Source organism: Plutella xylostella, chromosome 26, assembly GCF_932276165.1.
Source record: "Plutella xylostella chromosome 26, ilPluXylo3.1, whole genome shotgun sequence".
Lineage (NCBI taxonomy): Eukaryota > Metazoa > Arthropoda > Insecta > Lepidoptera > Plutellidae > Plutella > Plutella xylostella.
This window is the reverse complement of record NC_064006.1, coordinates 1,300,720-1,328,540: the sequence shown is the minus strand read 5'-3', so window position 1 is coordinate 1,328,540 and position 27,821 is coordinate 1,300,720. Positions and strand designations below refer to the sequence as shown.

Here is a 27,821-nt window from a genome sequence, read left to right as displayed (position 1 = left end):
TTACTATGCGGATGACCTTCTCAATTAGCTAGCTCCGTAAATTGTTGCGTAGGAACCATGTCGGATTAATGTTGAAGTGACATCACTGAATACGAAGAAATTTAAAGTAGAATAGAATAGAATACTCTTTATTTTGCACCATTAAAAAAACATTACAATTTCATCACAACTTATATATAAAATAGTACAACAAAAGGCGGTCTTATTGCTTAAAGAAATCTCTACCAGACAACCTTTTACCAAGTACCTAAGTACAGATAACAAAAAGAAACGATTGATAAAAGTAAAACTTACTAAATTATTCTTAATATTATTATGATTAAAATGTATAAATTATATGATAACCAGGATGTTAGTTCATTAAGGGTGGCTTGCATAACAAAGTTAATCAAAATTAAATAGTTTTTCTCTTGCACTGACAGTATAATGTCAGAGCAAGAGGTCATAGATTTAAATTTGATTAACTTTGTTGTGCAAGCCACCCTAAGTGCCAATTTCACCATTCTCTGTTAGAGCATAACCAGGGAGTAGTGGTTAACTTTTGACACATCTGTCATGAATTTTATATGGAGATGACGTTTAATTTATAAATCAATCACTGTCGGTTAGATAACCGAGAATGGTGAAATTGGCACTTAGGTTGGATTCGAACAAACATCACGTTATACCAGGGTAAAATTAACAAAAGGGTTAATATCTGGGATAATGGGGTAGTTTTCGTGGATATTCATGCTTTTGTGGCGTCTAGTGTCATATCTATGGTACTAAGTGTTCTATGATGCGCCAGCTGGCGATCCCAGCATTCACTGCGCAATAGCATTCTATCATCATCATCATTAGCCTATAGTAGTCCACTGCTGGACGTAAGTCTCTCTAGCATTCTATAGGACATAAAATATCAACATAATACATAAATATATTGCTGTCTAAGCCAAATAAAGTTTTTCTTTCTTTCTTTCTTTCTAAATGGAATTAAAAAGTTAAAACCACCGTCACATAGGGGCGACAAGGCTGTAGATTTAGTTGTAGGTATATAATAATTATTTTTTAAATAATGTTATTTCCTTAGTACACTTGACCCTATTCGATCATAAAATATCCTTCCACCCAAAGGTATTGCCTTCATAAAATCGATAAAGGTTAAGCGATAAGTCCGCCTATTATGTACATAAATATGTTCTAGTAGGTATATAAGTTTTGTAATTTATGTTCAGTTTGTGTACAAATAAATAATATTCTATCTCTTTTATGTAGTAATGTCTTGTACTGCAACGTATTTGATAGAGAGAGACAGCTAGTGTTGCTGTTCGATATGACATTTTAACAAAATATAAAATCATATTTTAACAAAATACAATAATAATAAATAAAATAAATATGTGGGGATCTCACACACGGCCATCCGACCCCAAGAACCTGTGTTATGGGTGTCGAACAGCTGATATATCTACACAAATACATAGATAGATAGATAGGTACTAAATATAAATATCAACACCCAAGACCCGAGTACAAATATCTGTCTTTAAACAAATATCTTCCCCAGCCGGGAATCGAACCCGGGACCTTCGGCATAGCAGTCAGGGCCACTTACCACTACGCCATTCGACCGACAATACCATTCCATAGTATCGATTTTACCCCTTCACGGAATAAGAATGTTGTCATAAGTTTGTTTGTAGCAGCGTAGCTCCCAAATACTCGTAGCTGAACCAATATTTGTTTATTTTTTTTAACTCTTAGGTAATATTACCCCGAGTGTTCTTATCCATACACACACACACACTCACGCCTTGTACTAATGTACTCCCTTGCGGGGTAGGCAGAGGTGCATTGCTGCGCCCACTTTTTGCCAGAGTGTTATGTTAGTCCCAATGTAATAGGGGGCGGGCCTGTTGCCATTTTACGGGCACATCCAAGACCTGAGATTTAAACAAATATCTGCCCCAGCCGGGAATCGAACCCGGGACCATCGGCTCAGTAGTCAGGGTCACTAACCACTACGCTATTCGGTCGTCGGTGTTCTTATCCATGTTTCATGAAAATCGGTTCAGCAGGGGTTGTTTGCAGGTTGTCAGGGGTTTTAATGTTGTTTAGGTTATATTGGTATACAGTAATTTAGTTTATTATTGTTAACAATAAGTAGAGTGTCAATTCTATTGCTCTTAAATAAGCATCAATAATAATAAACCTTCCATAGTAACATGGTACAATACTATCCAATTGATTATACGATTTAAGTATCCAAATTAAGGCAATTCAGGCATTCCATTTCATAACATTCCTGAGTTTTAATATTATCCTGATGATATTTATTATAATTTATGATTAAAAAAATATTTTCTGTATAACAACATTATTTGAATTTGAGTATCGCGGCTGGCTAGGTAAAAAAACTTAATAATTATGATGTCCTGCGCATATTTATAAGTAATCTGTCTGTAAAATCTGACTGTTCGTAGGTTAAAACTTATATCTACCTAATGCATATTATTTTGAGAGCTTACTGCCAACAAACTACTTAGTAGTTTGGCAGGGTCTATGAAATATAAAAAATGTGTATGTGTTATAATAAATAAAAAAATAAATAAAAAACAAATGACACTTGTATGTTTCTATCATTTCACTATCGATCGCCAACACTAGTGTCAGCTATAAAGCCACAATCATAAGAATCAATCTTCGCGAGCGTCCCTGTTTTATCTCTGGTCTCTGCCTGATTTCCCTGGAGGTGGCGGAATCTTGACACTGTTCTACGCAACTGTACAGGTGGGACACTGATAACTTCAGGACTGAAATTGCAGAATAGTGACGGAAAATAACAAACATTGTATCCTATCCTACTTAATATTATAAAGGCTTTCGCCAAAAACTTTCGTTTGTGAGTAAATGTTTGTTATTTCTTCACGTCAAAACGGCTGAACCAATTTTAATGACATTTGGTATTTGAGTTAGCTGATACCCAAGATTAACACAAAGGCTACTTTTAATCGCGGGATTCCCAGGGGAAATCTTTTTAAGGCGAAGAAAATCTCGCGGGTATATGTAGTTTACTAGCTATAACTCCATACCAAACTTAATTAAAAACGGTTCAGCCGTTTTGACGTGAAAAAGTAACAAACACACTAACACAGACACACACACACATGCCTACACACTCACACAAACTTTCGCCTTTGCGATTATAAGTAGGAATTAGGATTTTATAATATTAGTAGGATACAATGTTTGTTAATGTAGAATGGTGTGGATGATGGAGACGATGAGAATGGCCAAAGACAGGCTTTTCTATCACCAACACGCATCTACTCCTAACTACTTACCATTGAAGATCCAAAAGGACAATAAACTCTTTATTTGCTAAGAAGATAAATCAGTTTGCGAAAGCCCTGGTTCTCGTTTCGATTCTATTTATTTTCCTCCTGTTTGGGCGAATTTAATAAATCTTTTTAGGCCCACTTTAAATGGATGCCACACACTGGCTCGCGTGGATTGAATTTAGGCAGCTGCTAGTGTGAACGTAGCTTATTCCGTGCTAGCGTTAATTTTATTTGTAACTAAAAATCGCTACCGTAGTATAGGGGAACAACTCAAAAATTACGTTTTATGTTTATTTAGACAAAAGGGGTCAAAAAATAAAATTGCAACATGGATCACAAAACACTCCTTTCTTTTTTGTGTCCTTAATACTACCACGGATGCGACATAATTTATAAAAAATAAATATAATGTGGATGTTTACTTCTTCTTCTTCTTATCGTGTCGACGACAAACCAATAAAGTCGCTAAATAATACATGCCCAGAACTGGGCCACTGATACTGCACCGCTGGTAGCGGTCATGAGCTCTTCCCGCGTACAGGTGTAGGGACACGCGGGGCATGAAGTGAGGTGCACCATAGTTTGTGGCGCTTCACACAAGCAGTTCAGATTTTGTGCATCCGTGAATTCCCACCTAGCCATATTGTCTGTTAGTTGATGTTTACTGTTTAGTTATTTTGATTTTTAGCCTACTGTTATTATTAAGTACATTATTCCCTCTAAAAGTTGTAAAGTAAGCTAAGAGTTGATCATTCCCGACAATTTTTTTTCAATAATAAAATTGTGGTAGGTAAAAGAATATTCTTCTTCGCATAGTAACAAGTCACGTGACCTACACCTTGAAGCCTTGATCCTGAGATCGCAGTAAATTGTCTCCGCAACTCAATATTGACAAAAGAAATAAAAAAACCAAACAAAGAAACGTCTTTATTCAAATAGGCCTCTTTAACCTCTGAACCCATACTGCATATTTTTTCTAAAATAAATGTTATTAAAATACCTCAAGATTTAGGTAAGTATGTTTCTTTTCTAATAATATCAAGTTATGAATATTTATTTTTCAGGTTCACTTTAGCTGATGAAGGTATTCGCATTTTATAACACTTTATTAAAATGATTTCGAGTAAATTCTGAATGAAATTCTAGAAAAATACACGTAGCCATTTATTTACATGGTACTTCTGCTATTTATTAATTTATAAACGAACTAGATAGAAAGTGTCGGTGCAAAAGAAACGTTCGAGAGGCCAAGGTCAGGCTTTTCTATCATCAACTTACATACATCCACTTCTAACTAACATTGAAGATACAAAAGTAACGTCGTGGTAAGTAGTCTTAAGAAATTTACATTGAGACATTAACTGCCAATTTCCCCATAGTCGGTTATCTAACCGACAGGGATTGATTTATAAATTAAACGTCATCGCCATATAAAATTCATGACAGATGTGTCAAAAGTTAACCACTACTCCCTGGTTATGCTCTAACCGACTGTGGAGAAATTGGCACTTACAGTCAGGTTCACACACGAGAGCGTCAAGTTAGCAGGACTTGGGCATGGACGCTATTTTTGGCTGAATTGTCCTTGATTAAAATGAATTTTATGTTTACGTCAGTTATTCAAGTGAGAAACTGGGTCTGAGAGTAGAATTCTACATTCAGATAATATTTACTGTAGTATCTTACCTTGGGTAGATGATATAATTATAATCGATTATTACGTGGACCAAAGTCATCGACCTTTATTAAAATCTAGATAATTCAATTGAAGGTCAAGTAAACAAGTTTGGAATGTGATTATTTAAGGTACCAATCGGCGGCGGACGACCTGATGCCGTAAAGACTTGTCGTAACATCATCAGCCTATAGCAGTCCACTGTAGGACGTATGCCTCTCTCAAAGCATGCCACTGGATGCGCTCTATATCTTTCCACATCCAATCACCACTTTACGCAAGTCGTTACTCCATCTAGCCGGACGGCATCCTACACTACGTTTGCCTAGTCTTGGTCTAGAATACGTTCTTTAATGATAATAATCTTGTCTTTAAATAAATACCTATCTGTCTCGGCGGAGAATCGAACCCGGGACCTTCGGTATAGCAATCAGGGTCACTAACCACTACACCATTGGGTCGTCAAATGTTTATAGTAGTAACGTTGCAACATGTCTTCGTCAGCTGCTAATGTAATGTCTTTCACTGACAATTTTCACCTTGAAATAAAAGGTCTGCATGTTGACTGATATTGGCTTAAAAGGAAATTTTAACCTTCTATTCTATTCTATTCTATTCTCTGTGGGGGTGTAGGTACCTGCACCTGGCTCTCTCGAGTGGAACCTTTGTGCATATCCCCAAGGTCTAAACTGCCTTCCTAAGCTTGGACCATTACCCACCACGCTGGTCCACTGCGGGTTGGTGGGTTCACATATCTAGATTGATGTGCTAAATCTAGATATGCAGGTTTCCTCACGATGTTTTCCTTCACCGTAAGAGCGATGGTATACATTTTACTTAAGTTAAAAGAACTCATTGGTACATGTCAGCGCCGGGATTCGAACCCGCATCTCTTGCGTGAGAAGCGGGCGCTTACCCGACTGAGCTACCACCGCTCTTTTAACCTTTATAGCATCACATTGTAGTCTGACTCAATCAAGCATTTTCTACCAGTCAACCTTCAGGGGGTAGGGGGAGCAGAATATATGGCATTGGCAAGCACATTGTGTCAATTGCGATATTTCTGACAAAATACGCTGTCTGCGGTTCCAAAATCAATAAACTATAGTACCGACTGTACTATTGTCCCATTCTTTCTGTAACAGGATTGCGAGGCAGCGAGCTTTAAAGCTCTAAGCTTATAAAAGCCCACTGCATTGGTTTTGTTTCGCACACAGACACACAGAGAACTGAGTTATGAAGATAGTATTTTAACACTGCACGAAAAAGAGGGGTGTTATAAGTTTAACGAGTCTGTGTATCTGTGTTTCTGTTTGTGTGTATATGTCTGTGGTAGCGTAGCTTCATAATTTAGTGGCGGGTGTTTAACGTAGGTAAAGAATAATAACCAGTCACTAACGTTGTTTAGGTTACCCGCAGGAATTATACATGGTTTTTTAAAAGGTAATCATACCGCCAATACATGGTATCATAATTAAAAGTGGTGACTCAACTCGTTATTTGGAACTACTTATTAGATCATAAGTGGACTTTTTGTAAATCGTGAATAATAAATTTTACTTCCTGTTGTAAAAGTCACGTGACCAACAAATTTTATATTGATTACCCAATTTGTTTTTCAACTGTTGGCACTAGTTTAGTCCTAATAGATTTAAGAGATCTACTTGTCATTTCTCCTTCATTCAACGTGCTATGCTAGTGTGTAGTGTGTACCTAAATCCTTAGTAAAAATATAGAAGTAGGATGACTGAGCGAGCTATAATATGTTTGAAGCAGACTGTTAGCTACTACACTGATAGAAAGACTGCTGTGTACGCGTGCTTCCTGGATTTATCAAAAGCGTTTGATTTAGTCAGTTATGATATCCTATGGAAAAAGCTGCGTAAAGAGAAAGTACCTACTGCACTAATTTCTGTCTTTCAATATTGTTACGGAAAGCAGTCAAATGTGGTGAAGTGGATGAACACTTTTTCGAGACCGTACAGGATGGAGTGCGGGGTGAGGCAAGGGGGGCTCAGTTCGCCCTCCTTGTTTAACCTTTACATAAACGCTCTTATTGAGGAGCTCAGTGGGTGTCGTGTCGGTTGTCACATCGACGGGGTTTGCGTCAACAATATTAGTTACGCGGTTGACTGCCTCTGTGGTCTAGTGGTAGAAGCTTCGCTTCATGACCCAGAGGTCCCGGGTTCGATTCCCGGGTGGGACCATCAATTTGTGTTTCTAAATTGTGGTTCTAAGTTTGGTTAGGACATAGAAGGCTGATCACCTGATGTCCGATACAGTGAAACGATCCATGCTGTCGGATGGGCATGTAAAGCAGTCGGTCCTGCGCCTAGCTCTCTCCAGTCGTGTCGGTCAATCCGTCCCATTGGGTTATGAGAGTGATGGAACAGAGAGTGCTCCTGTGTACTGCGCACACACTTGGGCACTATAATCTACTCCTGCGTACATGGCTGATCTCAAATGAGATTGGCCGCCGTAGTCGAAATTCGGCTAGGAGGACATTATTATTATTATTACGCGGACGACATGGCTCTGCTGAGTGCCTCGCCGGGCGGCCTCGCACATCTCCTGGGTATCTGCGAGAAATACGCAGCTTCCCATGGGCTGTTATATAATACGACGAAGAGCGAATGCATGGTCTTCGGGGCTGGTTGTGGCTATGCGAATAATATACCACCTTTTAAACTGAATGGTTCCGTCTTGAAACGAGTCCAGCAGTTTAAATACCTCGGTCACATAATCACGTCTGGCCTGGGGGACGATGCCGATATTGAAAGGGAGCGGCGTGCGCTGGCAGTCCGAGCCAACATGATCGCGCGGCGGTTCGCGCGTTGCACCCGCCAGGTGAAGATCACGCTGTTCAGGGCGTACTGCACGTCCCTGTACTCGTGCGCGCTGTGGGCGAGCTACACGCAGCGCCGGTACAGCGCGCTGCGGGTGCAGTACAACGACGCGCTGCGGGCGCTGCTGGGGCGGCCCCGCTGGTGCAGCGCGTCCGGCATGTTCGCGGAGGCGCGGGTGGACTGTTTCCACGCCACCATGCGCAAGAGAGCCTCCTCGTTGTTGTGCCGAGTGCGCGGCAGCACCAACACCGTCCTGAGCATGATCGCGAGTAGGCTGGACTTCCTGTACATGCGACACTGTTCCAGCCTGCACGCTCCAATGATAAGAATTGAATGATGCTCTGACGTGATTGTGATATTTTACTTTATTTATTTTTAATTTTATAATGTATGATTTTGGTATTTTATATTTTTGTATTTTTAATTTTGATATTTTTAATGAAATTTTACCTATTTTAATTTTAATTTAATGTAAATGTAATGTAATTATTTATGATTTTATTGCATGTGTTTTTAATGATTTTTTGTAATTAATTATGGACCTTGTTGTTTGAAATAAAATGATTATTATTATATTATTATTATAATAAATAGCAAAAGGTCTACTACTCATTTTAGAATATAAAGTTGAGTTAAAATTAAAATTGGAGATGTTTACGAAGTCTCTGTGATTTTAATCACAGAAATGACAAATGTAGGTAAATACCTACTTTATTAAATGCCAAAAATTCGAATTTAACAATATCAAGATTTTCCGTTTAGGAGTAATAATGGTGCTATGTCAGTGGAACATTTTCATTGCTCGTATGTATAAACATTCTACTGTCATTTCTATACTGTGGTAATACGTTATCTATACATAATACAATCCTATTTAGCCGCGATTAATCTGACTATTGTTGGTTTATATGATAGAATACTCTTTATTTATACACCAAAAATAATAATACATGTTAATTGTATTATTCTTTTTGGTGTATAAATAACGTAAGTTGTAACATAATTAGGGTACTAAAAGCGGTATTATCACTTAAAGCGATCTCTGCCAGATAACCTTTGGATGGATGGAATAAGATTTTGATTGTGATTGGGTGCATTGCATGCATAAATGTAAAAATGACAAGAATATTAAATGCGGAAAATCAGCTCGCCATGATAGACAAGAATATTTTCCTTCACCGTAAGAGCGATGGTATACATTGTACATTCCAAATAATTAGCGACGAGATTTGAACCCGCATCTCTGGTGTGAGAGGCACAATTATCCGTCTGTTACACCACCGTTATCACCAACAAATAAAACCGAGTAAATAAAGAGAGACAGTCTAGACAGAGTGCTTAAATTAATTCCGACTAATTCCATTCCTAAAGAGTTAAGCTTCGTGGCTGTGACCACTTGCTACACCGCTGAAGCTCTACGGTACAATGCAACTAATTATTTATGGTTTGTACAAAATTAAACTTTTCCGTAAAAAAATACATGATAAAATAAAAAAAAATCTTTCATAAATATACATAGGTAGGTATACCGCTTGTATCTCTTGAGATCAGACACAATAGTTTATTTTTATTGTGTATGATTTCATTCATTCTAGCTTTATAGCTATATACCTAAAATATAAAAAGCATTACCCTCCTCCTTCGGCAGTCGGTTAAATAGCAGAAGTATATAATTTCCTGACCTGGTAATCCGGCCACTATCATAGTTCAAAAGGTCATGAATTATTTGCCTTTCCGGATTAGCAAGGGTTCTGCTACTCACTAGGTAGTCTAGGTACTATTCAAAATTTATAATTATATAAAAAAAAACACGCCCTCACGCCTTGTACTAATGTACTCCCTTGCGGGGTAGGCAGAGGTGCATTGCTGCAACCACTTTTCGCCAGAGTGTTATGTTAGTCCCAATGTAATAGGGGGCGGGCCTATTGCCATTTTACGGGCACATCCAAGACCAAATATCTGTGTTTAAACAAATATATGCCCCAGCCGGGAATCGAACCCGGGACCATCGGCTCAGTAGTCAGGGTTACTAACCACTACACCATTCGGTCGTCCATTTATAATTATATTGGAAAAAAAACACGTAACCAAGTATAACCATAAATCACGCCATCTAGTGATCATATTCCACACTTCCACCATTACTGTTACTGAAAGAAAGTCTGTTTTCCCAAAGTTTTCATTCTACGATACGTATAGGGGATGAACTAGTTCCTTAATACAGTACTAGGTGGCAGTAGGTGTTGGACTTTAGGAGACTTTAGAACTTATTAAAGTCGGATTTTTATCTCAAATACTAGCTGTCCCGCGATTAGCAGACATAATATAATATCATTGGCGGGACAATCTCAGAGTACTTTGTTGATTCCGGACAATCGACTGTTGGTGAACCGTTCAGAATCTGTCAATTTAGTATATGAGATTAAAAAACAGATTATAGAGATGTCATTCTGAACAACTTCTGCTCTTAGGGTGCGTTGCACCATTTAACTTTAACTATTACAAACGTCACATCGTCTGTCAAAGCATCGGTTAAGCGAAAAATTGGTTGCACCATTCAACTATGGTTAAAATGACGTCATAACTTTAACGATAACCATGATAACCATAACCACCCCATGTTGGCCGGTTACTGTTAAAGTTAAAGTCAGGTAGCTGTCAAACCCGTTGTATAACCTCAAAGTAACAGTATTACGACGTACAAATATTAATATTCAATAATTCTTATCATGTCGCTTCTACGTGAAATAGTGCTTGAAACAAGTTCCTCAGAAATTGAGATTGAGGTGGAGTAAGTACGGAACTTACGAAATATGAAGAGAAAAGTGTACTTTCAGAGAACTGATAGATTCGCAGGTTCCAGGTCTCAAAAATGTGGCTCGTGTGTTGGCTTTAAAACTAGAACCTTTCTTACTGCCTCCAACGACGAAGTAAGTGCACCTATTATTATGTTGTAGGTGTAATGATCATCTTCACCACCAAATAAGCGTCCACTTCTAGCCATGGGCTCTTCCAAGGAGCGAAACAACACTGTGCCCTCGGCCTTCCTTATCCAGCCACTACCGGCTACCTGCCGGTTGCCGGTCCAGCGCAGCAATCTAATATCAAAGTAACCTACGTAACTCTTTAATTGAATAACCTTGTTTTCAGAAATTTTGCAATCACTCAAATACAGAAATATATCAATGAAAATAAGGACAGAACTAAGAAGAGTGCAGCCCATTATTTTGGCTACGGCATAGCTGCATAATATATTATGTAAACAAAATAGAGACCCTGTACTGTACCACCAGCTAGGTTTTTTATGATGATTCATCATCTGATGAAGAGGAACCTGTCTATGCAGTTAACAGGAATGATGAGCATAATCGAAGGATGTCAATAAATAATTATTTTAATAGATTACATCGTTAGTTTTTATTTCAACTTGTTAAGAATTAATTAATAAGATAATTAATAATAAAGGCTTCTATTCTATTCTATTCTCTGGGGGTGTAAGTACCTGCACCTGGCTCTCTCGAATGGAACCTTTGTGCATATCCCCAAGGTCTAAACTGCCTTCCAAAGCTTGGACCATTTCTCCACCACGCTGGTACACTGCGGGTTGGTGGGTTCACATATATCTAGATGTGCTAAATCTAGATATGCAGGTTTCCTCACGATGTTTTCCTCACCGTAAGAGCGATGGTATACATTGTACTTATGTTAAAAGAACTCAGTTGGTACATATTACGGGATCGGACCCGTATCTCTGGCGTGAGAAGCGGGCGCTTACCCGACTGAGCTACCACCGCTCTTAATAAAGGCTTATTAGAGTCTACTTTGTCGCGGGTTTTATTGATGATAATCTTTTGATCAATATTTGGAGGAACAACAGACTTAGTTCCTATGACATGTTGACTTTGAGTGCTTTGACAGAGAATGACGGCTACAATGTACTCTGTGACGGCTTCAGTCCGACAGCTAGATTTGGTATTGCCTTACATAAAAACGTTTCCCACAGTAACTTTAGGGATAATTATGTCTCAAACGAATAGCAACCTTAATAACATTAACAATGACCGACGATTTGATGGTGCAACACGTTACAGTAAAATATTAACTGTAACGACTCTGTCATTGCTAAGTTTAACCTTAACTATTACGATAACCGGGATGTTGATGCAACCCACCCTTAGACAGCATAATTATACACTATCTCATTTTTTCTCGGTGATGGAAAACATCGTGAGGAAACCTGCACATCTAGATTCTAGATGTGTATCCTAAGTGCATTGTAATTATTCCAAAAACGGCGATATGGTTCGCAATGCAACCTATCACGTGAGTACAAATGTGCTGCAAAAAGTGGGTGGCTCGCTTGTGAGCCACCTCTGACTACCCCTTCGGGGATTACAGGCGTGAGTGCATATAATATTATGTTATGATTTTTTCTCGCGAATGTAAAATCATACGTACGATACGTAAAATCATTTTATGGAAAGGTGATTTTGCGAAATCACCTTTCCATAAAATACGAACTTTTTTGGTTTCGTGACTTTTTATAAAGAGAAGAAAACTTTTTAATAACTTTATTACTACACCTGCCTTCCACAAATACTACCTTAATTTTTTAAATCGTAAATCATCTTTATTTCAAAGTGTTAACTGAATAAAGCAAAAGCAAACTTTTCAAAAGCAATTCTCGACCCGCACTCATATTCAGTAAAATTTTCAGGTTGAAAATTTATGAATTTAGCCGTTACCGATTTGGTTTTCTAAATTGACTTTAATAGCAAATTACGCTGTTTAAACCGGTTTAATATTCAATAACTGCTGTTACAACTAATTCTTATTCCCAAACTCCGATAGTAATTTTTGCTTTATTTAAATATATATATATATATATATATATATATATATATATATATATATATATTTAAATAAAGCAAAAATTACTATATATATATATATATATATATACATATATACCTAACATTTGTGCATTTATTATCAATATTTGTGCATTAAAGAATTAATAAATATAAGCCAATTCTTATCGTGTACAGCCAACAAACTACACTACTGATAAATGATAGATTGTTACAAAAGAGGTATACTAAGCCGAAACAGAGACTCTTTAAAAAAATAAAAGTTATTTCTTGATCCTAATCCAATGCATATTTTGCAGGTCTATAAAGTGTAATTGTTTCTGAAACAGCCCCAGTCACGCCAAATTTGTGTATCTCCTACTGGTTCACTGATAAATATCCACTTTATACCCAATTATTAATAACACTATAGTTACTTACCGACATGGCATATCCATACCATACTTCAGTGTAAAGTTTACCATATTACAACGAAATTTGAATACAAACTAGATGGAGTGTTAATGCCTAAGAAACGTCTCGACAATTAACACCCCACTTCTTCTACTGAGCGCTTATTTTGAACTAGCTGTTCCCGCGCGCTTCGCTTCGCCTTAAAAAGTTTTCCCGTGGGAATTCCGGGATAAAAAGTAGCCTATGTTCTTTCCCAGGGTCTAGACCGTATGTATACCAAATTTTACTCAAATCCGTTCAGTAGTATTTTCTAGCAAGTATGTTTGAGAACCCTATTTAAGTTACGCTGTAAGATGTAATAGGGTAAACCTTAGATTAAAAATATACGAATAAGATCGCTGCGGGATAAAATACAGGTTATACCTAGTTTAGTAGCGGATGCTACATTACTTGTCACAAATAGTCTCATTAGTTAAGTTTAGTTGAAATAAGATGTACTGTGTGACAAATGTATACATTTTTCTGTAAAAATAAATATTTCATTGCATTTTTCCTTTCAAGATAGTGTGTCACATACAAAAACAAAGCGCAAGGACTGTATAGTGCGACAAACTTATCTGTTCCGGTGAGAGCGAACTAAATTGATCCATATCTCATTATTTACTAATAAATATATATTTATATAGATTAGATGGGTTTATTGAAATCACAAGAGCGAATTACCACTGCTGGCAAACTTAAAATCTTATAAAATGAAGAAATATTACACATAGCTGTTCCCGCGAGCTTCGCTTCGCCTTAAAAAGTTTTCCCGTGAGAATTCCGGGATAAAAAGTAGCCTATGTTCTTTCCCAGGGTCTATACCATATGTATACCAAATTTCATTCAAATCCGTTCAGTAGTTTTGGCGTGAAAGAGTAACAGACAGACAGACAGACAGACAGACAGACAGACAGACAGACACAGTTACTTTCGCATTTATAATATTAGTTAGGATTTACGTGAGCTCTCACCGGAACAGGTAAGTTTGTGGCACTGTAACCTTTTCTTTACTGTCAAATCGTTTTAAGTTCAACCATATGACAACCAATACACCAATGAATGAATTCAAATCTTCTAACCGAACTAATCCTATCCTAACTAATATTATAAATGCGAAAGTAACTGTGTCTGTCTGTCTGTCTGTCTGTTACTCTTTCACGCCAAAACTTCTGAACAGATTTGAATGAAATTTGTTACACATATGGTCTAGACCCTGAGAAAGAACATAGGCTACTTTTTATCCCAGAATTCCGACGGGAAAACTTTTTAAGGCGAAGCGAAGCTCGCGGAACAGCTATAGTATTCTATAAGCCTAGAAAGTACCTTAAAGAAACGCAAGGTAAGATATTTCCATCCAACTATGACTGAGACTCAGAGCCAGTGGTCCGAACTTGTGTTTAATGTTTCGGAATGAGATAAGAGCGGCGAAGTGCGACAACTGGGCTCTGACTGGGAACGGCATTTTTCATTGGACATAACACAAAAGGTTGTGTTTATCGTGTACAGTCAACAAAAGAGATAAGTACAGCGCAAATAGTTTGATGCTAAAAATCACACACTCAAGTTGAATTCAAATCATCATTTAGACGTAAAATGCGATCAAAGTTGCTTCTTTTTGGTCTGGAAAAATTAAAAAAATCGCATGTTCACTGACACGAAAGAAGAATAAGACGAAAAATTTTACAATGACTTATCGATATCGATAACATTACTCTACGACCATATCACCAAGGAGAAGAAATGGCAAAAAAAAACTATATATGTCGTGTAAAGTGCAGGTCAAAGTTAATAAAAAACATCGTCTAAAATCCTCAACGTAACTTGCACCGTAGAATACTCCATGCTCGCACAACGCCTGTAAGTGCGGGAAGGTCACTCTAGATAGGATGAATGATAGGTACATGTAAAACGTTGGTAGCTCAGTCGGTAAGCGCCCGCTTCTCACGCCAGACATGCGGGTCGAATCCCGGTGCTGACATGTTGTACCAATACGTTTTTTAAGTATTTAAGCACTACTTTAAGAAACCAGCATAATTATCTAGATTTAGCACATTTTAGACCTTTGGGATATGCACAAAGGTTCCATTCGAGAGAGCCAGGTGCAGGTACCCACATAATAGAATAGAGAATAGAGCTGTCAATTATTTTTTCGTTTAATGCAACGAGATACAGCCGTGTTTAGAGCAGCAGAGCTCCGAATCTCCGTTTTTCAAATTCAAAGTCAAAGTCAAATGTTTTTATTCATCGTATAAATATAAAATTTTACGATGAACGTCAATTTTTACTTACAACTCTCCATTCGTATAAGGGGCTCCTTCCGTCTTAGGAGAAGAACGGAGGCAAGAAACTCCTGAGCCATCTTTTAAAAAAAGACTTAAAACTAGTACGATAGAGTGACCCCCAGTGTTCGGCGTTTGGGGTTCGTATAGCAAGAGTATCGATTGCTGGTAACATCATAGGGCTGTTTCAGTTTGTTACCAAACTGCACCGTTTCATTGGTTCAAGACTAGAGATGCTGAAGTAGAGCTGTAAATCCTACTATTAATATTATAAAGGGGAAAGTTTGTGTGTGTGTATGTTTGTTAGGTACTTCTTTTGTCAGGTCAAAACGGCTGAACCGATTTTAACGAAATTTAGTATGGAGTAAGCTGACATCCTAGATTAACACATATATAGATAGATAGATAGAATGGCATAGGCTACTTTTAATCGCGGAATTCCATAGGGATTAGCTTTACAAAAATGTTTTTAAGCCGAAGCAAAGCTTGCGGGAACAGCTAGTTCAGTATAAATTCCACCGAAAGCAAAATCCAACGGTTTTTCGCAAGTCTGCGACAGTAGATAGGAGAAGCCTGCAAAAATTTATAGATTTCATACCTACGAAATAAATATAAATTAATATGAAAAATCCTGAATCTCTAGTACGGGTTTTGAAATTAAAGAAAACGAAAAAAGTTTAGGTTTTCTTCTTTCATCTACACACGTTATCTGTCAAAGGTTTCATAATAGTTTGCCACTAGAGGTGCCACATGGCATACCAAAAAAAGGAAACTTTTCTACTTTTCGATAAACTATCAACCCTATACTAGACGTACAGACTTTATCCCCACACTAGCTACTTGAGACTTCCCTTTTAGTATATAGGGGAGTCCGTTACATGGAGGTTACTCTACACTGACGAAAAACGAACGAACTTGAGCTGACGTGCAATCGCCATATTTAATACACAGCTGCGCTCCGAAACTTAGTTTTTCGTCTTATAGGAAGAGGACATCATCATCATCATCATCATCATCATCATCATCATCATCATCATCATCATCAGCCTTCTATCGCCCACTGTTGGGTATAAGGAGGCCTCCTTATTTGAAGGCCAATTCTTCCGGTCCTGTGCCGCTCTGATCCACTGCTTCCCTCATCATTCGTCTTATAAAGTGACCCCCCAGGAAATTTGTAGTTTGTTATAGTTCCAGCTAGATTGAGTAGCTTGTCTATTACTAGACTATGGGGAGAAGTCTTGCCTTCATAACTTTTAGTGCGAGCATAGTATTAATTACTTTTCGTACCGTCTACTCGTATGACGATCAATACATAAAAGTATAATTAACTTAGAAAGTCTAACCCCCTTATTCATAGAAAAATTACAATACGTTTTAACTAATAAACTGTTTTGTCTCTATCTGTCAAAGAACAAATTGTTCTTTGTCGGAGAGGGACAAAACAGTTTTTTAGTTAAAACGTTCTGTAACTTCTCTATGAATAAGGGGGTAAGTATTTGAGTGGTAAAAAATGCCAGTTTTACTCATAATATCTTCTCAAAACGATGCAGTTATCAGAATGCATTTATAAATTTTAATAAGGTTTAAAATAATAGATATTTTATTCCAGAGATTCAAAATAGCAATAAACTCCATAATTCTATTTAGGCATTAAAATCTAATTTACAACCAAATACGTTAAATTTCCACTGAAACCTTACTATAAACAAAAGCAATTATTCAAAACTAACTCCATTAAAAAGTAATATTATTTGTTATTCCAACCACGTTCATTATTAGTTAGTTAAATCACGTTCACATTCAAGTATAATTGAAAATTTCATGAAAATGATACAGGTGGTCACTCAGAGCGGTGGTAGCTCAGTCGGGTAAGTGCCCGCTTCTCACGCAAGAGATGCGGGTTCGAATCCCGGCGCTGACATGTACCAATGAGTTCTTTTATCTTAAGTACAATGTATACCATCGCTCCTACGGTGAAGGAAAACATCGTGAGGAAACCTGCATATCTAGATTAAGCACATCTAGATATGTGAACCCACCAACCCGCAGTGGACCAGCGTGGTGGGAGATGGTCCAAGCTTAGGAAGGCAGTTTAGACCTTGGGGATATGCACAAAGGTTCCACTCGAGAGAGCCAGGTGCAGGTACTTACACCCCCACAGAGAATAGAATAGAATAGAATAGGTGGTCACTCTCTAAATCGACGAAGGAACGAATGAGAATTTTCACGCAATCGGCAGGCATATTATAGACGTCATATATTAGACGGTCTAATGGTCCCGGGTTCGATTCCCGGCTGGGGCAGATATTTGTTTAAAGACAGATATTTGTACTCGGGTCTTGGGTGTTGATATTTATATTTAATATGTATCTATCTATGTATTTGTGTATGTATCTATATAAGCTGTCCGATACCCATAACACAGGCTCTGCCTAGCGTGGGGTCGGATGGCCGTGTGTGAGATGTCCCCACATATTTATTAATATTACAACGAGATAGAGCCATGTTTAGCGTAGCGCTCCAAAGCTTCGGAAAAACCAAATTCTATGTACATTTGTCTATATTTCACAGAGTATTCAGCGTAAAACCAATGGATCAATTTTAATTCTTTTTTTAGATACTGATCATGATTTGCGAAATACTGAAAAAGGGCCAATTTAAGAGTACCCGTAACCGACGAGCATGTATGAATGTGGAAGAAGCGAAAGAGGTGGTGTCAGAATCGTGCCCAGTGGAAATCCGTAATCTCTGCCTACCCCTCTGGGAGACACGTGAGCGTGTATGTATGTATGATCATGATTTAAGTTGAACCAATATAATATTTTTCAGACGCGATCGATGGCGTCAACAAATTAAAATTAATGAGTCCATTTTACAGTTTTACCTCAATTTTGATTGAGCTCGAGCGAGTTGCTTAATGATAAAACTGAAAACTACGGTCAAACAGCAATCAGAGATAGATTAAAATAATAATAATTACTTTAGCATAATGACTTAAATTAACTTCGCAATCAAGAGTTATGGTAAGTACCCTTGGGGTTGCAGATTACCTATTTTAGTTCATTTAGGTATCTGGTGGTTTGTTCGTAAACCGTGCCCTTAATTTAAGCTGAAACGCTTTTCCAAGGAAAAAACGGTAAAAAAATAAATGGACAATAATTATACAAGACATATAAAAAAAAAATCAAAATGCCAAAATTAGGGATTATAAAAAATAAAAAAAAAACACGCACTCACGCCTTGTACTAATGTACTCCCTTGCGGGGTAGGCAGAGGTGCATTGCTGCACCCACTTTTCGCCAGAGTGTATGTTAGTCCCAATGTAATAGGGGGCGGGCCTATTGCCATTTTACGGGCACATCCAAGACCCGAGAACAAATATCTGTGTTTAAACAAATTTCTGCCCCAGCCGGGAATCGAACCCGGGACCATCGGCTCAGTAGTCAGGGTCACTAACCACTACACCATTCGGTCGTCAGTCGTTTTTTTTTATTAATTTTCCATAAAATCTTTGTTGGTCACGCGACTTTTTACTGCACGTGCACACTCAGGTTTCGGCTTAGTATCTATCTATACATTTTTGCAACACCTGTATACCTGTAGGTACCTGTAGGAACACAGGGAAATGTAAATATATTCTTTCTGTTCCGCGTAAGTTTCTATTATTTGTATTTCCTCGCAGCTTTATACGGTTAGTTAGGTACTATTTTCAATTCAAAAGGTAGGGATAGGAAAAATACATAAAATCTGTTTTTTAATCTCAGATACTAAAATGACAGAGTCTGAGCGGTTCTTCAACAGTCGATTTTCCCTCCAAAAGAACGATACGACACTTAATCGTGGGACAATCGAATGTTGATGAACCAATCAGAATCTGTGATTTTATTATCTGAGGTAGAAAAACAAACTTTACATCAAAGATTGACAATAATAATACCTAATTAAAAAATAAATCTTTTTATTGTGTTGTCACAAACACGCTGAATAATCGGGGTTTAATTAAACAAGATATTCTAACATTCGTAAGCAATGCTTGTGTTTGCACTGGACATAATATTGTAAAAGAAAATAAACTCGCAAGATTAAGAAAAGGCTGGGTATTTATTTTGTATTCATTAAGCAGACTGTGTCAGACAGAATATTAATTACTGCTTAGTAAATACTTTTATTGGGGACAAAAAAGAAGAAATAGTTAATAAATTAATATCTGTATCTTTTATTTTATTTGATTTTTATTCTTCCAAAGGTGTTTTCTAACGAACTACATTTTCGCAAAAGAAACTACAGTAAACTTATTTCTTTTTACAATGCTAACAAATAAAATTAGATTGAAACATATGAAATAAGATTCTAATATTAGAACCGTTATCATGAGTCCACTAAAGTATGTACACACGTTCCTACTATGTTGAATCCAGTTGAATCGTAGCGACTATAGTGAATTATTGCTATGCGTTAAGTCGACTTTTGCAGCTTACTGTCCTAGAACTTTTTCACGTTATTACTTACTTAAATTTTCCCGTGGGAATTCCGGGATAAAAAGTTGCCTATGTTCTTTCCCAGGGTCTATACCGTATGTATACCAAATTTCATTAAAATCCGTTCAGTAGTTTTGGCGTGAAAGAGTAACAGACAGACAGACAGACAGACAGACAGACAGACACAGTTACTTTCGCATTTATAATATTAGTTAGGATTTATTCCAAAACGCATAAAAGAAAATACTTACCGAACTGATTTCCATAAACCTTGTATCAGTTTTTAGGGATCCTTAGGAGCGGTGGTAGTAGCTCAGTCGGGTAAGCGCCCGCTTCTCACGCAAGAGATGCGGGTTCGAATCCTGGCGCTGACATGTACCAATGAGTTCTTTTAACTTAAGTACAATGTATACCATTGCTTTTACGGTGAAGGAAAACATCTTGAGGAAACCTGCATATCTTGATTTAGCACATCTAGATATGTGAACCCATCAACCCGCAGTGGACCAGCGTGGTGGGAAATGGTCCAAGCTTAGGGAGGCAGTTTAGACCTTGAGGATATGCACAAAGGTTCCACTCGAGAGAGCCAGGTGCAGGTACTTACACCCCCACAGAGAATAGAATAGAATAGTTCTGATTTAAACCCGGCTTTGGACTACTGATTTGTATGTAAGCTGTGGACTATAACCTGTTCTAAATCAGAAGGTACTGTATTTAGTACACGTTATATAATAAGGGGGAACATGTTTGTGTTTTTAATATTACATTTTTGATAATTTTTTTATTTATTTTTAACATCATACGAACACCTAAGTTCATACACATCCGTAAAAATTCTCCTTCCTCGTACGTTCTTTATAATACATTTTTTTTATCTAAAAAGTTTAAAAACAACGTACCTAAATATGAAGCGCAGAGTTTATTTACCGAGTTAGAGTGGGCTCCTGCATAAATTTCCTCCAAAGTTAAGTTAAGAAAGTAAAATGGCCAAGCGTGATATATTCTTGAAAGAAAAGGATCTTTGGTCCTTATGCGACCACCGGATGTAGTGGTTAGTGAATTTAGAATCCCAGGTTCGAAACCCGGCCCCGCCGTGGCAGATGTCTATCTAAAATTCGAAAAAATGAGTTATGTCCATTTATTCTGCGGCCGCTACACGGTTTTGTTATCGATGTCGGTAAACTCGTTTAATACTACGATGTATTTATTGCAAATCACTTGGTCGCGCCTAGTGCAAATGCACAGTGAAAAGCGTTACCTCACCTCTGACTACCTACCCCTTCATTAAGAATTAGGGTCGTCAGCATAATTATGTATGTATGTACTCAATATATTATTCTTTTATGTACCTCGGAAGTAAACAGTAATTAAGACACACTTTAAAAATATTTTTTTCCTAAAAAGTTGACTTATTATTTTTACCTCTGCTCTGAGGTACAGATATGCTTTACATGTTTATCAGTGTACCAACCTACCAACGGATCACTAAAAACTGTGCAGCATCGAGTTAAAATAAATTGGAAAACTTGGTGAACTACGTCGGTTTACTGAAAACCTCTTTGAGAGATAAATTCGAAATAATTTAGTTTGTGTGTTTCTTTTCTGCGTATCTGGCATACCTCACGCTGCATCAAGGGTCTTAGTGAGATGGAATTTAAGAGAGATGAAGTTGATTTAAAACTATCGCCGCCGCGAGTTTAACAATACTTTAACCTAATAACTTGTACAGTAGTATAAGGCAAATAAATCTGAGCCCTCTCAGAAGCATTGTCACCATAGTAACAATCCCTCTCATAAGAGGGAGGTCAGGTTTCTCTGCACATGACCGTACCTACCTTATTAACTTACTAGATATTAGGGAGGGGCTAAAAGCTAATACCTAATAAACGTCAATAGCCGTTTCTATCGGAATTTCTCTAAATACAATTGGCAACGCTAGTCAGCTGTAGTCAAATACGGTTTTTCGTCACATTTTCAATAAACAAATAATTATATTTCTTTGTACTTGCTTAATACATTTTACGTAAGTAAAATGGATTTCATGCAATCTGAACTGATCTGAGCTGACTGTATCATAACTTTACTGACATCATTTTCAATTCTAGCAGACAATATACAAACTGTCAACTTCTTTTGTGCGAAAACGTGGCTAACAATAGCTGAATTTCAGTCCCCTTCTGATGCCGGACGGTATAAACGGACCTGATTTGTCTCTGTCCGAGCGAGGAGCGACCGATCGATGTAATACTTTACACTTCGAATAATGTTGTGATTTTGTTCGAATTTTGTCGCTCCCGCTGGCTGGTCACGGTCAGTTCAACTGAAAGTTCGACTGGAGTTATGTAATTGAAAATCAAGACGTGAATTTATAAGGCGCGGGTAGTTTGAACGCGGTTACTCTAGAGTAACCCTTATGAACCATAACGCTCCGTAACTTAGTTTTTCGTCTAGACTCTTGACGAAAAACTAAAGGATTACGTTACGGGGCGTTGCTGCGTGGGCCACGACCCTATATATCTTGTTGGATTAAGCGATAAGCGTGCCGATTGAGTGTCAATTTTCGTTTGTTCGTTAATTCAGAGAGTGACCCCTCAAGCACCAAATACTCCCGTAGGATACAGGATAAAGTGGAATAGATATTACAATAATGTACAAGGGAAGGAAGTTAAAAACTGACTGTGTAGGGTGGCCTCTGGGAAGCAGAGATTTATGTGAACCTTATTGCTTTCTTCTCCTATTCCTATCGAGCTAAGCACAAGCGATGATCTTGAGACGGGTCCGATACTAATATATATTGGGCTTCAATAAAATGATAAACAGTTGGTCGTGACAAATTCTAAGCTTTTATGTACCTGGATGATATAATTATAAGTCGACATCTATTGCTTGGGAATAGTGAAATGAAAATGAAATGAAAAAATATTTATTTAACCAACTTAACATTGACACCTTAATAAATAGTACTATTCAATGTGAAAAAAATGCCACTAAATTTCTTCTCCCCAGTGACCGAGCTTGTGGAAAAGTGGTGTACAAAATAGTTCATTGTAGAAACGCTAAAATGATAGGTACTATGTAATTTAGTCAAATAAGTACTAAATTTATATCACCCCTGTTTCCAGATCAGTGGTCAAATTCGTTCGAAACCTAACCTAGTAGCTTCTAGAAGCACAAACTTTATACCAGCTTTAATCAAAACTTTGTGAATAAAAGTAACAAGATAAAGTAAGTGAGCTTAAGGAGACAAAGTAATCGTTGTTTTATGAAATGTTTGTGAAGTTGCATACATTCTTGCAACTACTGAATAATGTACTTACTAAAATTCCAAGACCGTGATGAGGACGGGCACAGAGTTGAAGTTTCGCAGACATATTTTTAAGTGGCGTTGTATGTGTGCTGTTAAAAACACTCTTTTTGACTTTTTGACATCAATGTGACAGATATTTGACAGGCGACCGACGCTGCTTATGAATTCGACATTTGCTAATGTCAGTGGTGGTACGGTAACTACATGGTTTCCTTAAATTAATGAAGAAGAAAAATATAAAATGCTTGTAGCATTAAGTCCACCCTTTGTACGGTGGCCTGCGCCTAAAAGTATACAGGCGGAGTTTTTAAAATAGCGATCCCTGATGATGAAGGGACCAGCTACATCTGTTATAAATCCACTTATTTTTATATTTGTGCAACAAAGAATTAAATAAATAAATAATAATTAAGTAAGAAGAGTACCACACGCAACCACACGCTAATTCAGTGTCAGAAACTAAAAAAAAAACTAATTTTATTGTGTTCCTAAATATACTTTTCTTGTTGGCACTTATATCTGTTGCAAACTTAGTTCTGTCAAAGTCTGAAGCCACATCTTGTTATATTTTTTATATCTGTGCAGTGATTATAAGATTCGTAACCTCCGTTTACGTTGCGTATCGTCAACTATCACTGTCAAAATGTAAGGCAAATTTGTTAGTTCCAAAGTGATATTTGTTTTTTCCATGTTAGGTGGAATTTCACCAAACGCTAAACGTATTTAGTGACCTTTCATACGTCTGTTAGTTAGTACAAAATGTATTTAAAATTTGATTTAAATACTTTTATATACTTTTAGCTTTTGGTAAAAGACACCTTTAGTGTAGTTTCGAAAATAGTATCGAATCCTGTGATTGCCACACTGAGGTGCACAAACATATGGAAAAAGAACAGTATCGTCAACTGTCACTGCCAAAATGTAAGGGAAATTTGTCAGTTCCAAAAATTTGTTTTTTCCATATGTTTGTGTAGATTCGAAATAGTATCGAATCCTGTGATCGCTGCACTGTTGTATTTGTGTGTTCAATGAAACGGAATGACACGTGTCTGGGTCATCTCTATCCACTTTTTCTTCGCCCAATAAACTATTTATAAATTTCGCCATAAGCGTATCCTTTTTGACCCCTACAGGATAATAAAAGTTCAAAAGATCTTTTACTAGCAAGGAAAATTCACATAAACCCGCAAATTGTCGTCTATACCTTTTGCTAAAAGGGCCGAGTTTTGGGGCTAGTGCCTTTTACTCAGAATTCTCAAGATAGTGCTCAACGGTACTCTTGAAGCCAAACCCAGATTTCAGCTGAAAGTATCAGCTTTTTAGGTATCTCCCTTTTTTATGAAGGTATAGAAAAGGAAACACCTATTCTAACAGTGAAGAGTTTGATTCTTCCAAATTCATGTATTATGATGTAATTAAATTTATAATCTGAAATTATTAGTCTTATTTTATTTAATCCTGAATTTATGTATTGATTTGATTTATGTTAAATTGTATGTTAATTTTTGTGCTCGTTATTAATGTATTGTTTTTATTAAATTTTATGACATGTACTGAATATGGATCAAGTTAACTGAAATAAATTAATTTAATTTAATAATGAGGTTTTAACTAAGCACACATCATATGGGTATTATAAGTTTGCCTGCACCGATTTGTTTTTTTTTTGTGGGTCATCATAGGCAATATGTAACCCCGAGTGTTCTTAGCCATATTTGTAAAATCGGCCTAGCCGTTAAAAAATTAATGTGACTTTTAGCCCCATTTTCTCAATATTCGGTTTAATTGTAACCAGGGAAAGGTTGATCAATTATCCATATAAAATTCTTGACAGATGTGTCAAAATTCAACCATTCATAGTTCATACCTGGTTATGCTCTAACCGACAATGGAGAAATTGACACTTAATGTTGAATCGCGGGGGTTTTTAACGTTGTTAAGTTATTTCAAAAGTAGCCCTACGTAGCCACGTAGACAAAATTCAATTGTATGTAAGAAAGGACACTGATACCCGTGTTTGGTGTGGCGAAAAATTGAATTTGATCAAGACTCAACCAAACCAATATACTAGAGGTATATTCCGGTCATTTCAGTGCACGAAAAGAGCCTCCGAGTGACGTATCATCTGTTCCTTATACAGGATGTTGCAAAAGTCGAAAGGAGGTCACTCAGGCGCCAAAAAAGTTTCGATGGAGAAGCAAAATCAATTATCGTGCATTTTGAAAAGTCGTAGAATAAACGTTGTCTTCTTGGCCCTGTATACCTCTGGCACACCCTAGGCAGTTAGCGACTGACACTAATCTGACTGCCCATTGGCCAACGATTTCACCACGATGACAAACCCTGGACCAAGAGTGTTTGTCACCAACACGATAAGAAGGTCAACCAGCACGTTCACTTGTTTCTGGCCTCCCCTCGCCACTCTTCTTATAATCCCTACCTCCCTCAAAAGCAATCAAATATCAACCCCGAAGCATCTCAGAATAAGCACCTGTGGGATAACTTCCACTAAAACCTTGTCTAAAACTAACTCCAGGCGTACAGAGTCACACCCGTCACACCCTATTCCCGCCTTTATGTCCTTGAGAATAGAGTGTCCAGTAGTTTTTTAGGTTATAAATATTTTCTCTACCAGCCTGCACGGCCAAGGATTAAATGACTTGGGCCCGGGGAAGGTAATTTTAACACGTTTATAAATAAAGGTCGTAGACTTGGTTCGTTTTATTTACAATACAGTTGTTTGAGGCGGATTTTGAGGCCGCATTTAGACACGAGACGAGTTCTCGAGTGGAGACCACGAGCAGGCAAACGCAGCGTGGGACGCCCTCCTGCCCGCTGGACCGACGACCTTAGGCGGGTGGCGGCCTGGCGGGTAGTGGTTGGATGAGGAAGGCCGAGGACCGAGTGTTGTGGCGCTCAAAGTTAAGGATTTTTTTAAATAATATTTGTAATGCAATATCTTCTCTATGCAAAAATGTATTTTATGATGAAACATACCATAAAATTACTTTACATTATTTTACTGCAATAGCTATAAAATTTTAACGGTAAGTATGTACCTAAAAATTAAAGTAGGTAAATGTTTAAGAACCAAACCATAGTTACAAACCCCCCACATTCAACACTAACCGTCGCATAACTTTTGAAAGGCTACGCCGCTTTTGATGTAATATAGCTAAGAATACTCAGGGCAGTGTGACACCTATGACAATATACCTACATAAATAGAAAATCGGTTAAGCCGTTTGGGAGCTTACGCTACCACAGACAGATGCACAGTTAAACTTATAGCATCCCCCTTTTTCCGTCGGTTGTTAAAAGTATATGCTTTAGCAAACTTAACAGTTATTGCAGTGTTAGAACCACGTCTAACTTCTAACCAAGTGCTTATACTTAACCATGTAGGAGTTAGTAGTTTAAACTCATACAAAGCTCTTTTACTGATGAACATTGAAAACTGTGGTCGGATTTAAAACTTTGCTTCCAAAGTGTGAAGATAACGCTTCTTTAGAAGATATTGCAGTGCATACTGTGTATTTAATTGTTTATACACTCGCGAGAAATGAAAAAGTTCCAATCACAAAATACTGACTGACACCAAAACATTGAAACATTGAAACAAATGGTAATTAGGTGCTATTGTCAGTGGAAGTTTTTCATTGCTCTTGATTGTACTTAAATCAAGGGACAATAAGCGGCGTTATCGCTGAGAGACATCTCTTACAGGCAACCGTCAGTTACAGAAAAAAAGCAACAGGAGGTGCGTGTGTTTATTCGACGACAGCTTCGTCACGTAGGTAATTGTTAAAATAAAATACAATTAAATTATTATTTTGTTATTTACTCATTGGTAATAACAATTACTTTGCAATCAACGTGTGAATATTACACTTTATGTTACTGTTTAAATGCTAATCGACTTTGCAACACATTTTACCCCTCTGTCACACGACAAATCTGTCACATTCTTACCAAACACTCCAACCTGAGGATATTCATCAAAGAAAAATTTAAGAAAAACTACACGTTTTGGTTAAAGTACGAAGCGAAGGGAACGTCCAATACACTTGCGCTTCATTAATAAAAAGTTTCGTTAGTGAAAAAGCTAATTTCGTGCTATTGTTCTCAAGAACAGACGATGAATGTGGTAGACTGTTTAATATGGTGGAGAATGATTTATCGGATGTTTGATGATTACATAAAGTCCTTCCAGCTTCTAAGGTAATCAAAAAAGAAAAAAGTATATTTTTTTTTCAAGTTATAAGAGCCACTGCTGTATTTTCGAAATATGGCTGGTTAAAACTTTAACAAATTACGTAATTTTTCATTATGTTACTTAAATTTAAGGTTACAGAAAATATTATTTGTGCAGATAAACATTATTTTATGTAGTTGGAACAAATTTGTCTTTTAAGTTCCTGAAATACGGATATTTCACCCTCCAGAGGTTCTCAAGTGTGATTTCATTAGCTATAGTAATTATAAAGATATCTCCAGTTAGTATTTTTGACTAAATTGAAACCATAATGATATATTATGTAAGTTACTAAATTATTCTTTGTAAATAAAACTGTTTTATTCCAAAACGCTGCCTAATATTTTATAGAATA

The 27,821-nt window shown here is 37.2% G+C and overlaps 1 protein-coding gene and 1 long non-coding RNA gene across 2 annotated transcripts; both read left to right on the top strand.

Moving 5' to 3' along the window:
* The first annotated feature begins 7,524 nt into the window (after nt 1-7,524).
* On the top strand, nt 7,525-8,178 carry LOC125490631. The gene has a single exon (XM_048630459.1). The coding sequence runs from the start codon at nt 7,525-7,527 to the stop codon at nt 8,176-8,178; it is 654 nt and encodes a 217-aa protein (XP_048486416.1).
* A 2,543-nt stretch (nt 8,179-10,721) lies between these two features.
* LOC125490690 lies at nt 10,722-11,241 on the top strand. The gene is made up of 2 exons (XR_007267842.1): nt 10,722-10,771; nt 10,992-11,241. It is a non-coding gene; the product is annotated as an uncharacterized LOC125490690 (long non-coding RNA).
* Nucleotides 11,242-27,821: the final 16,580 nt, after the last annotated feature.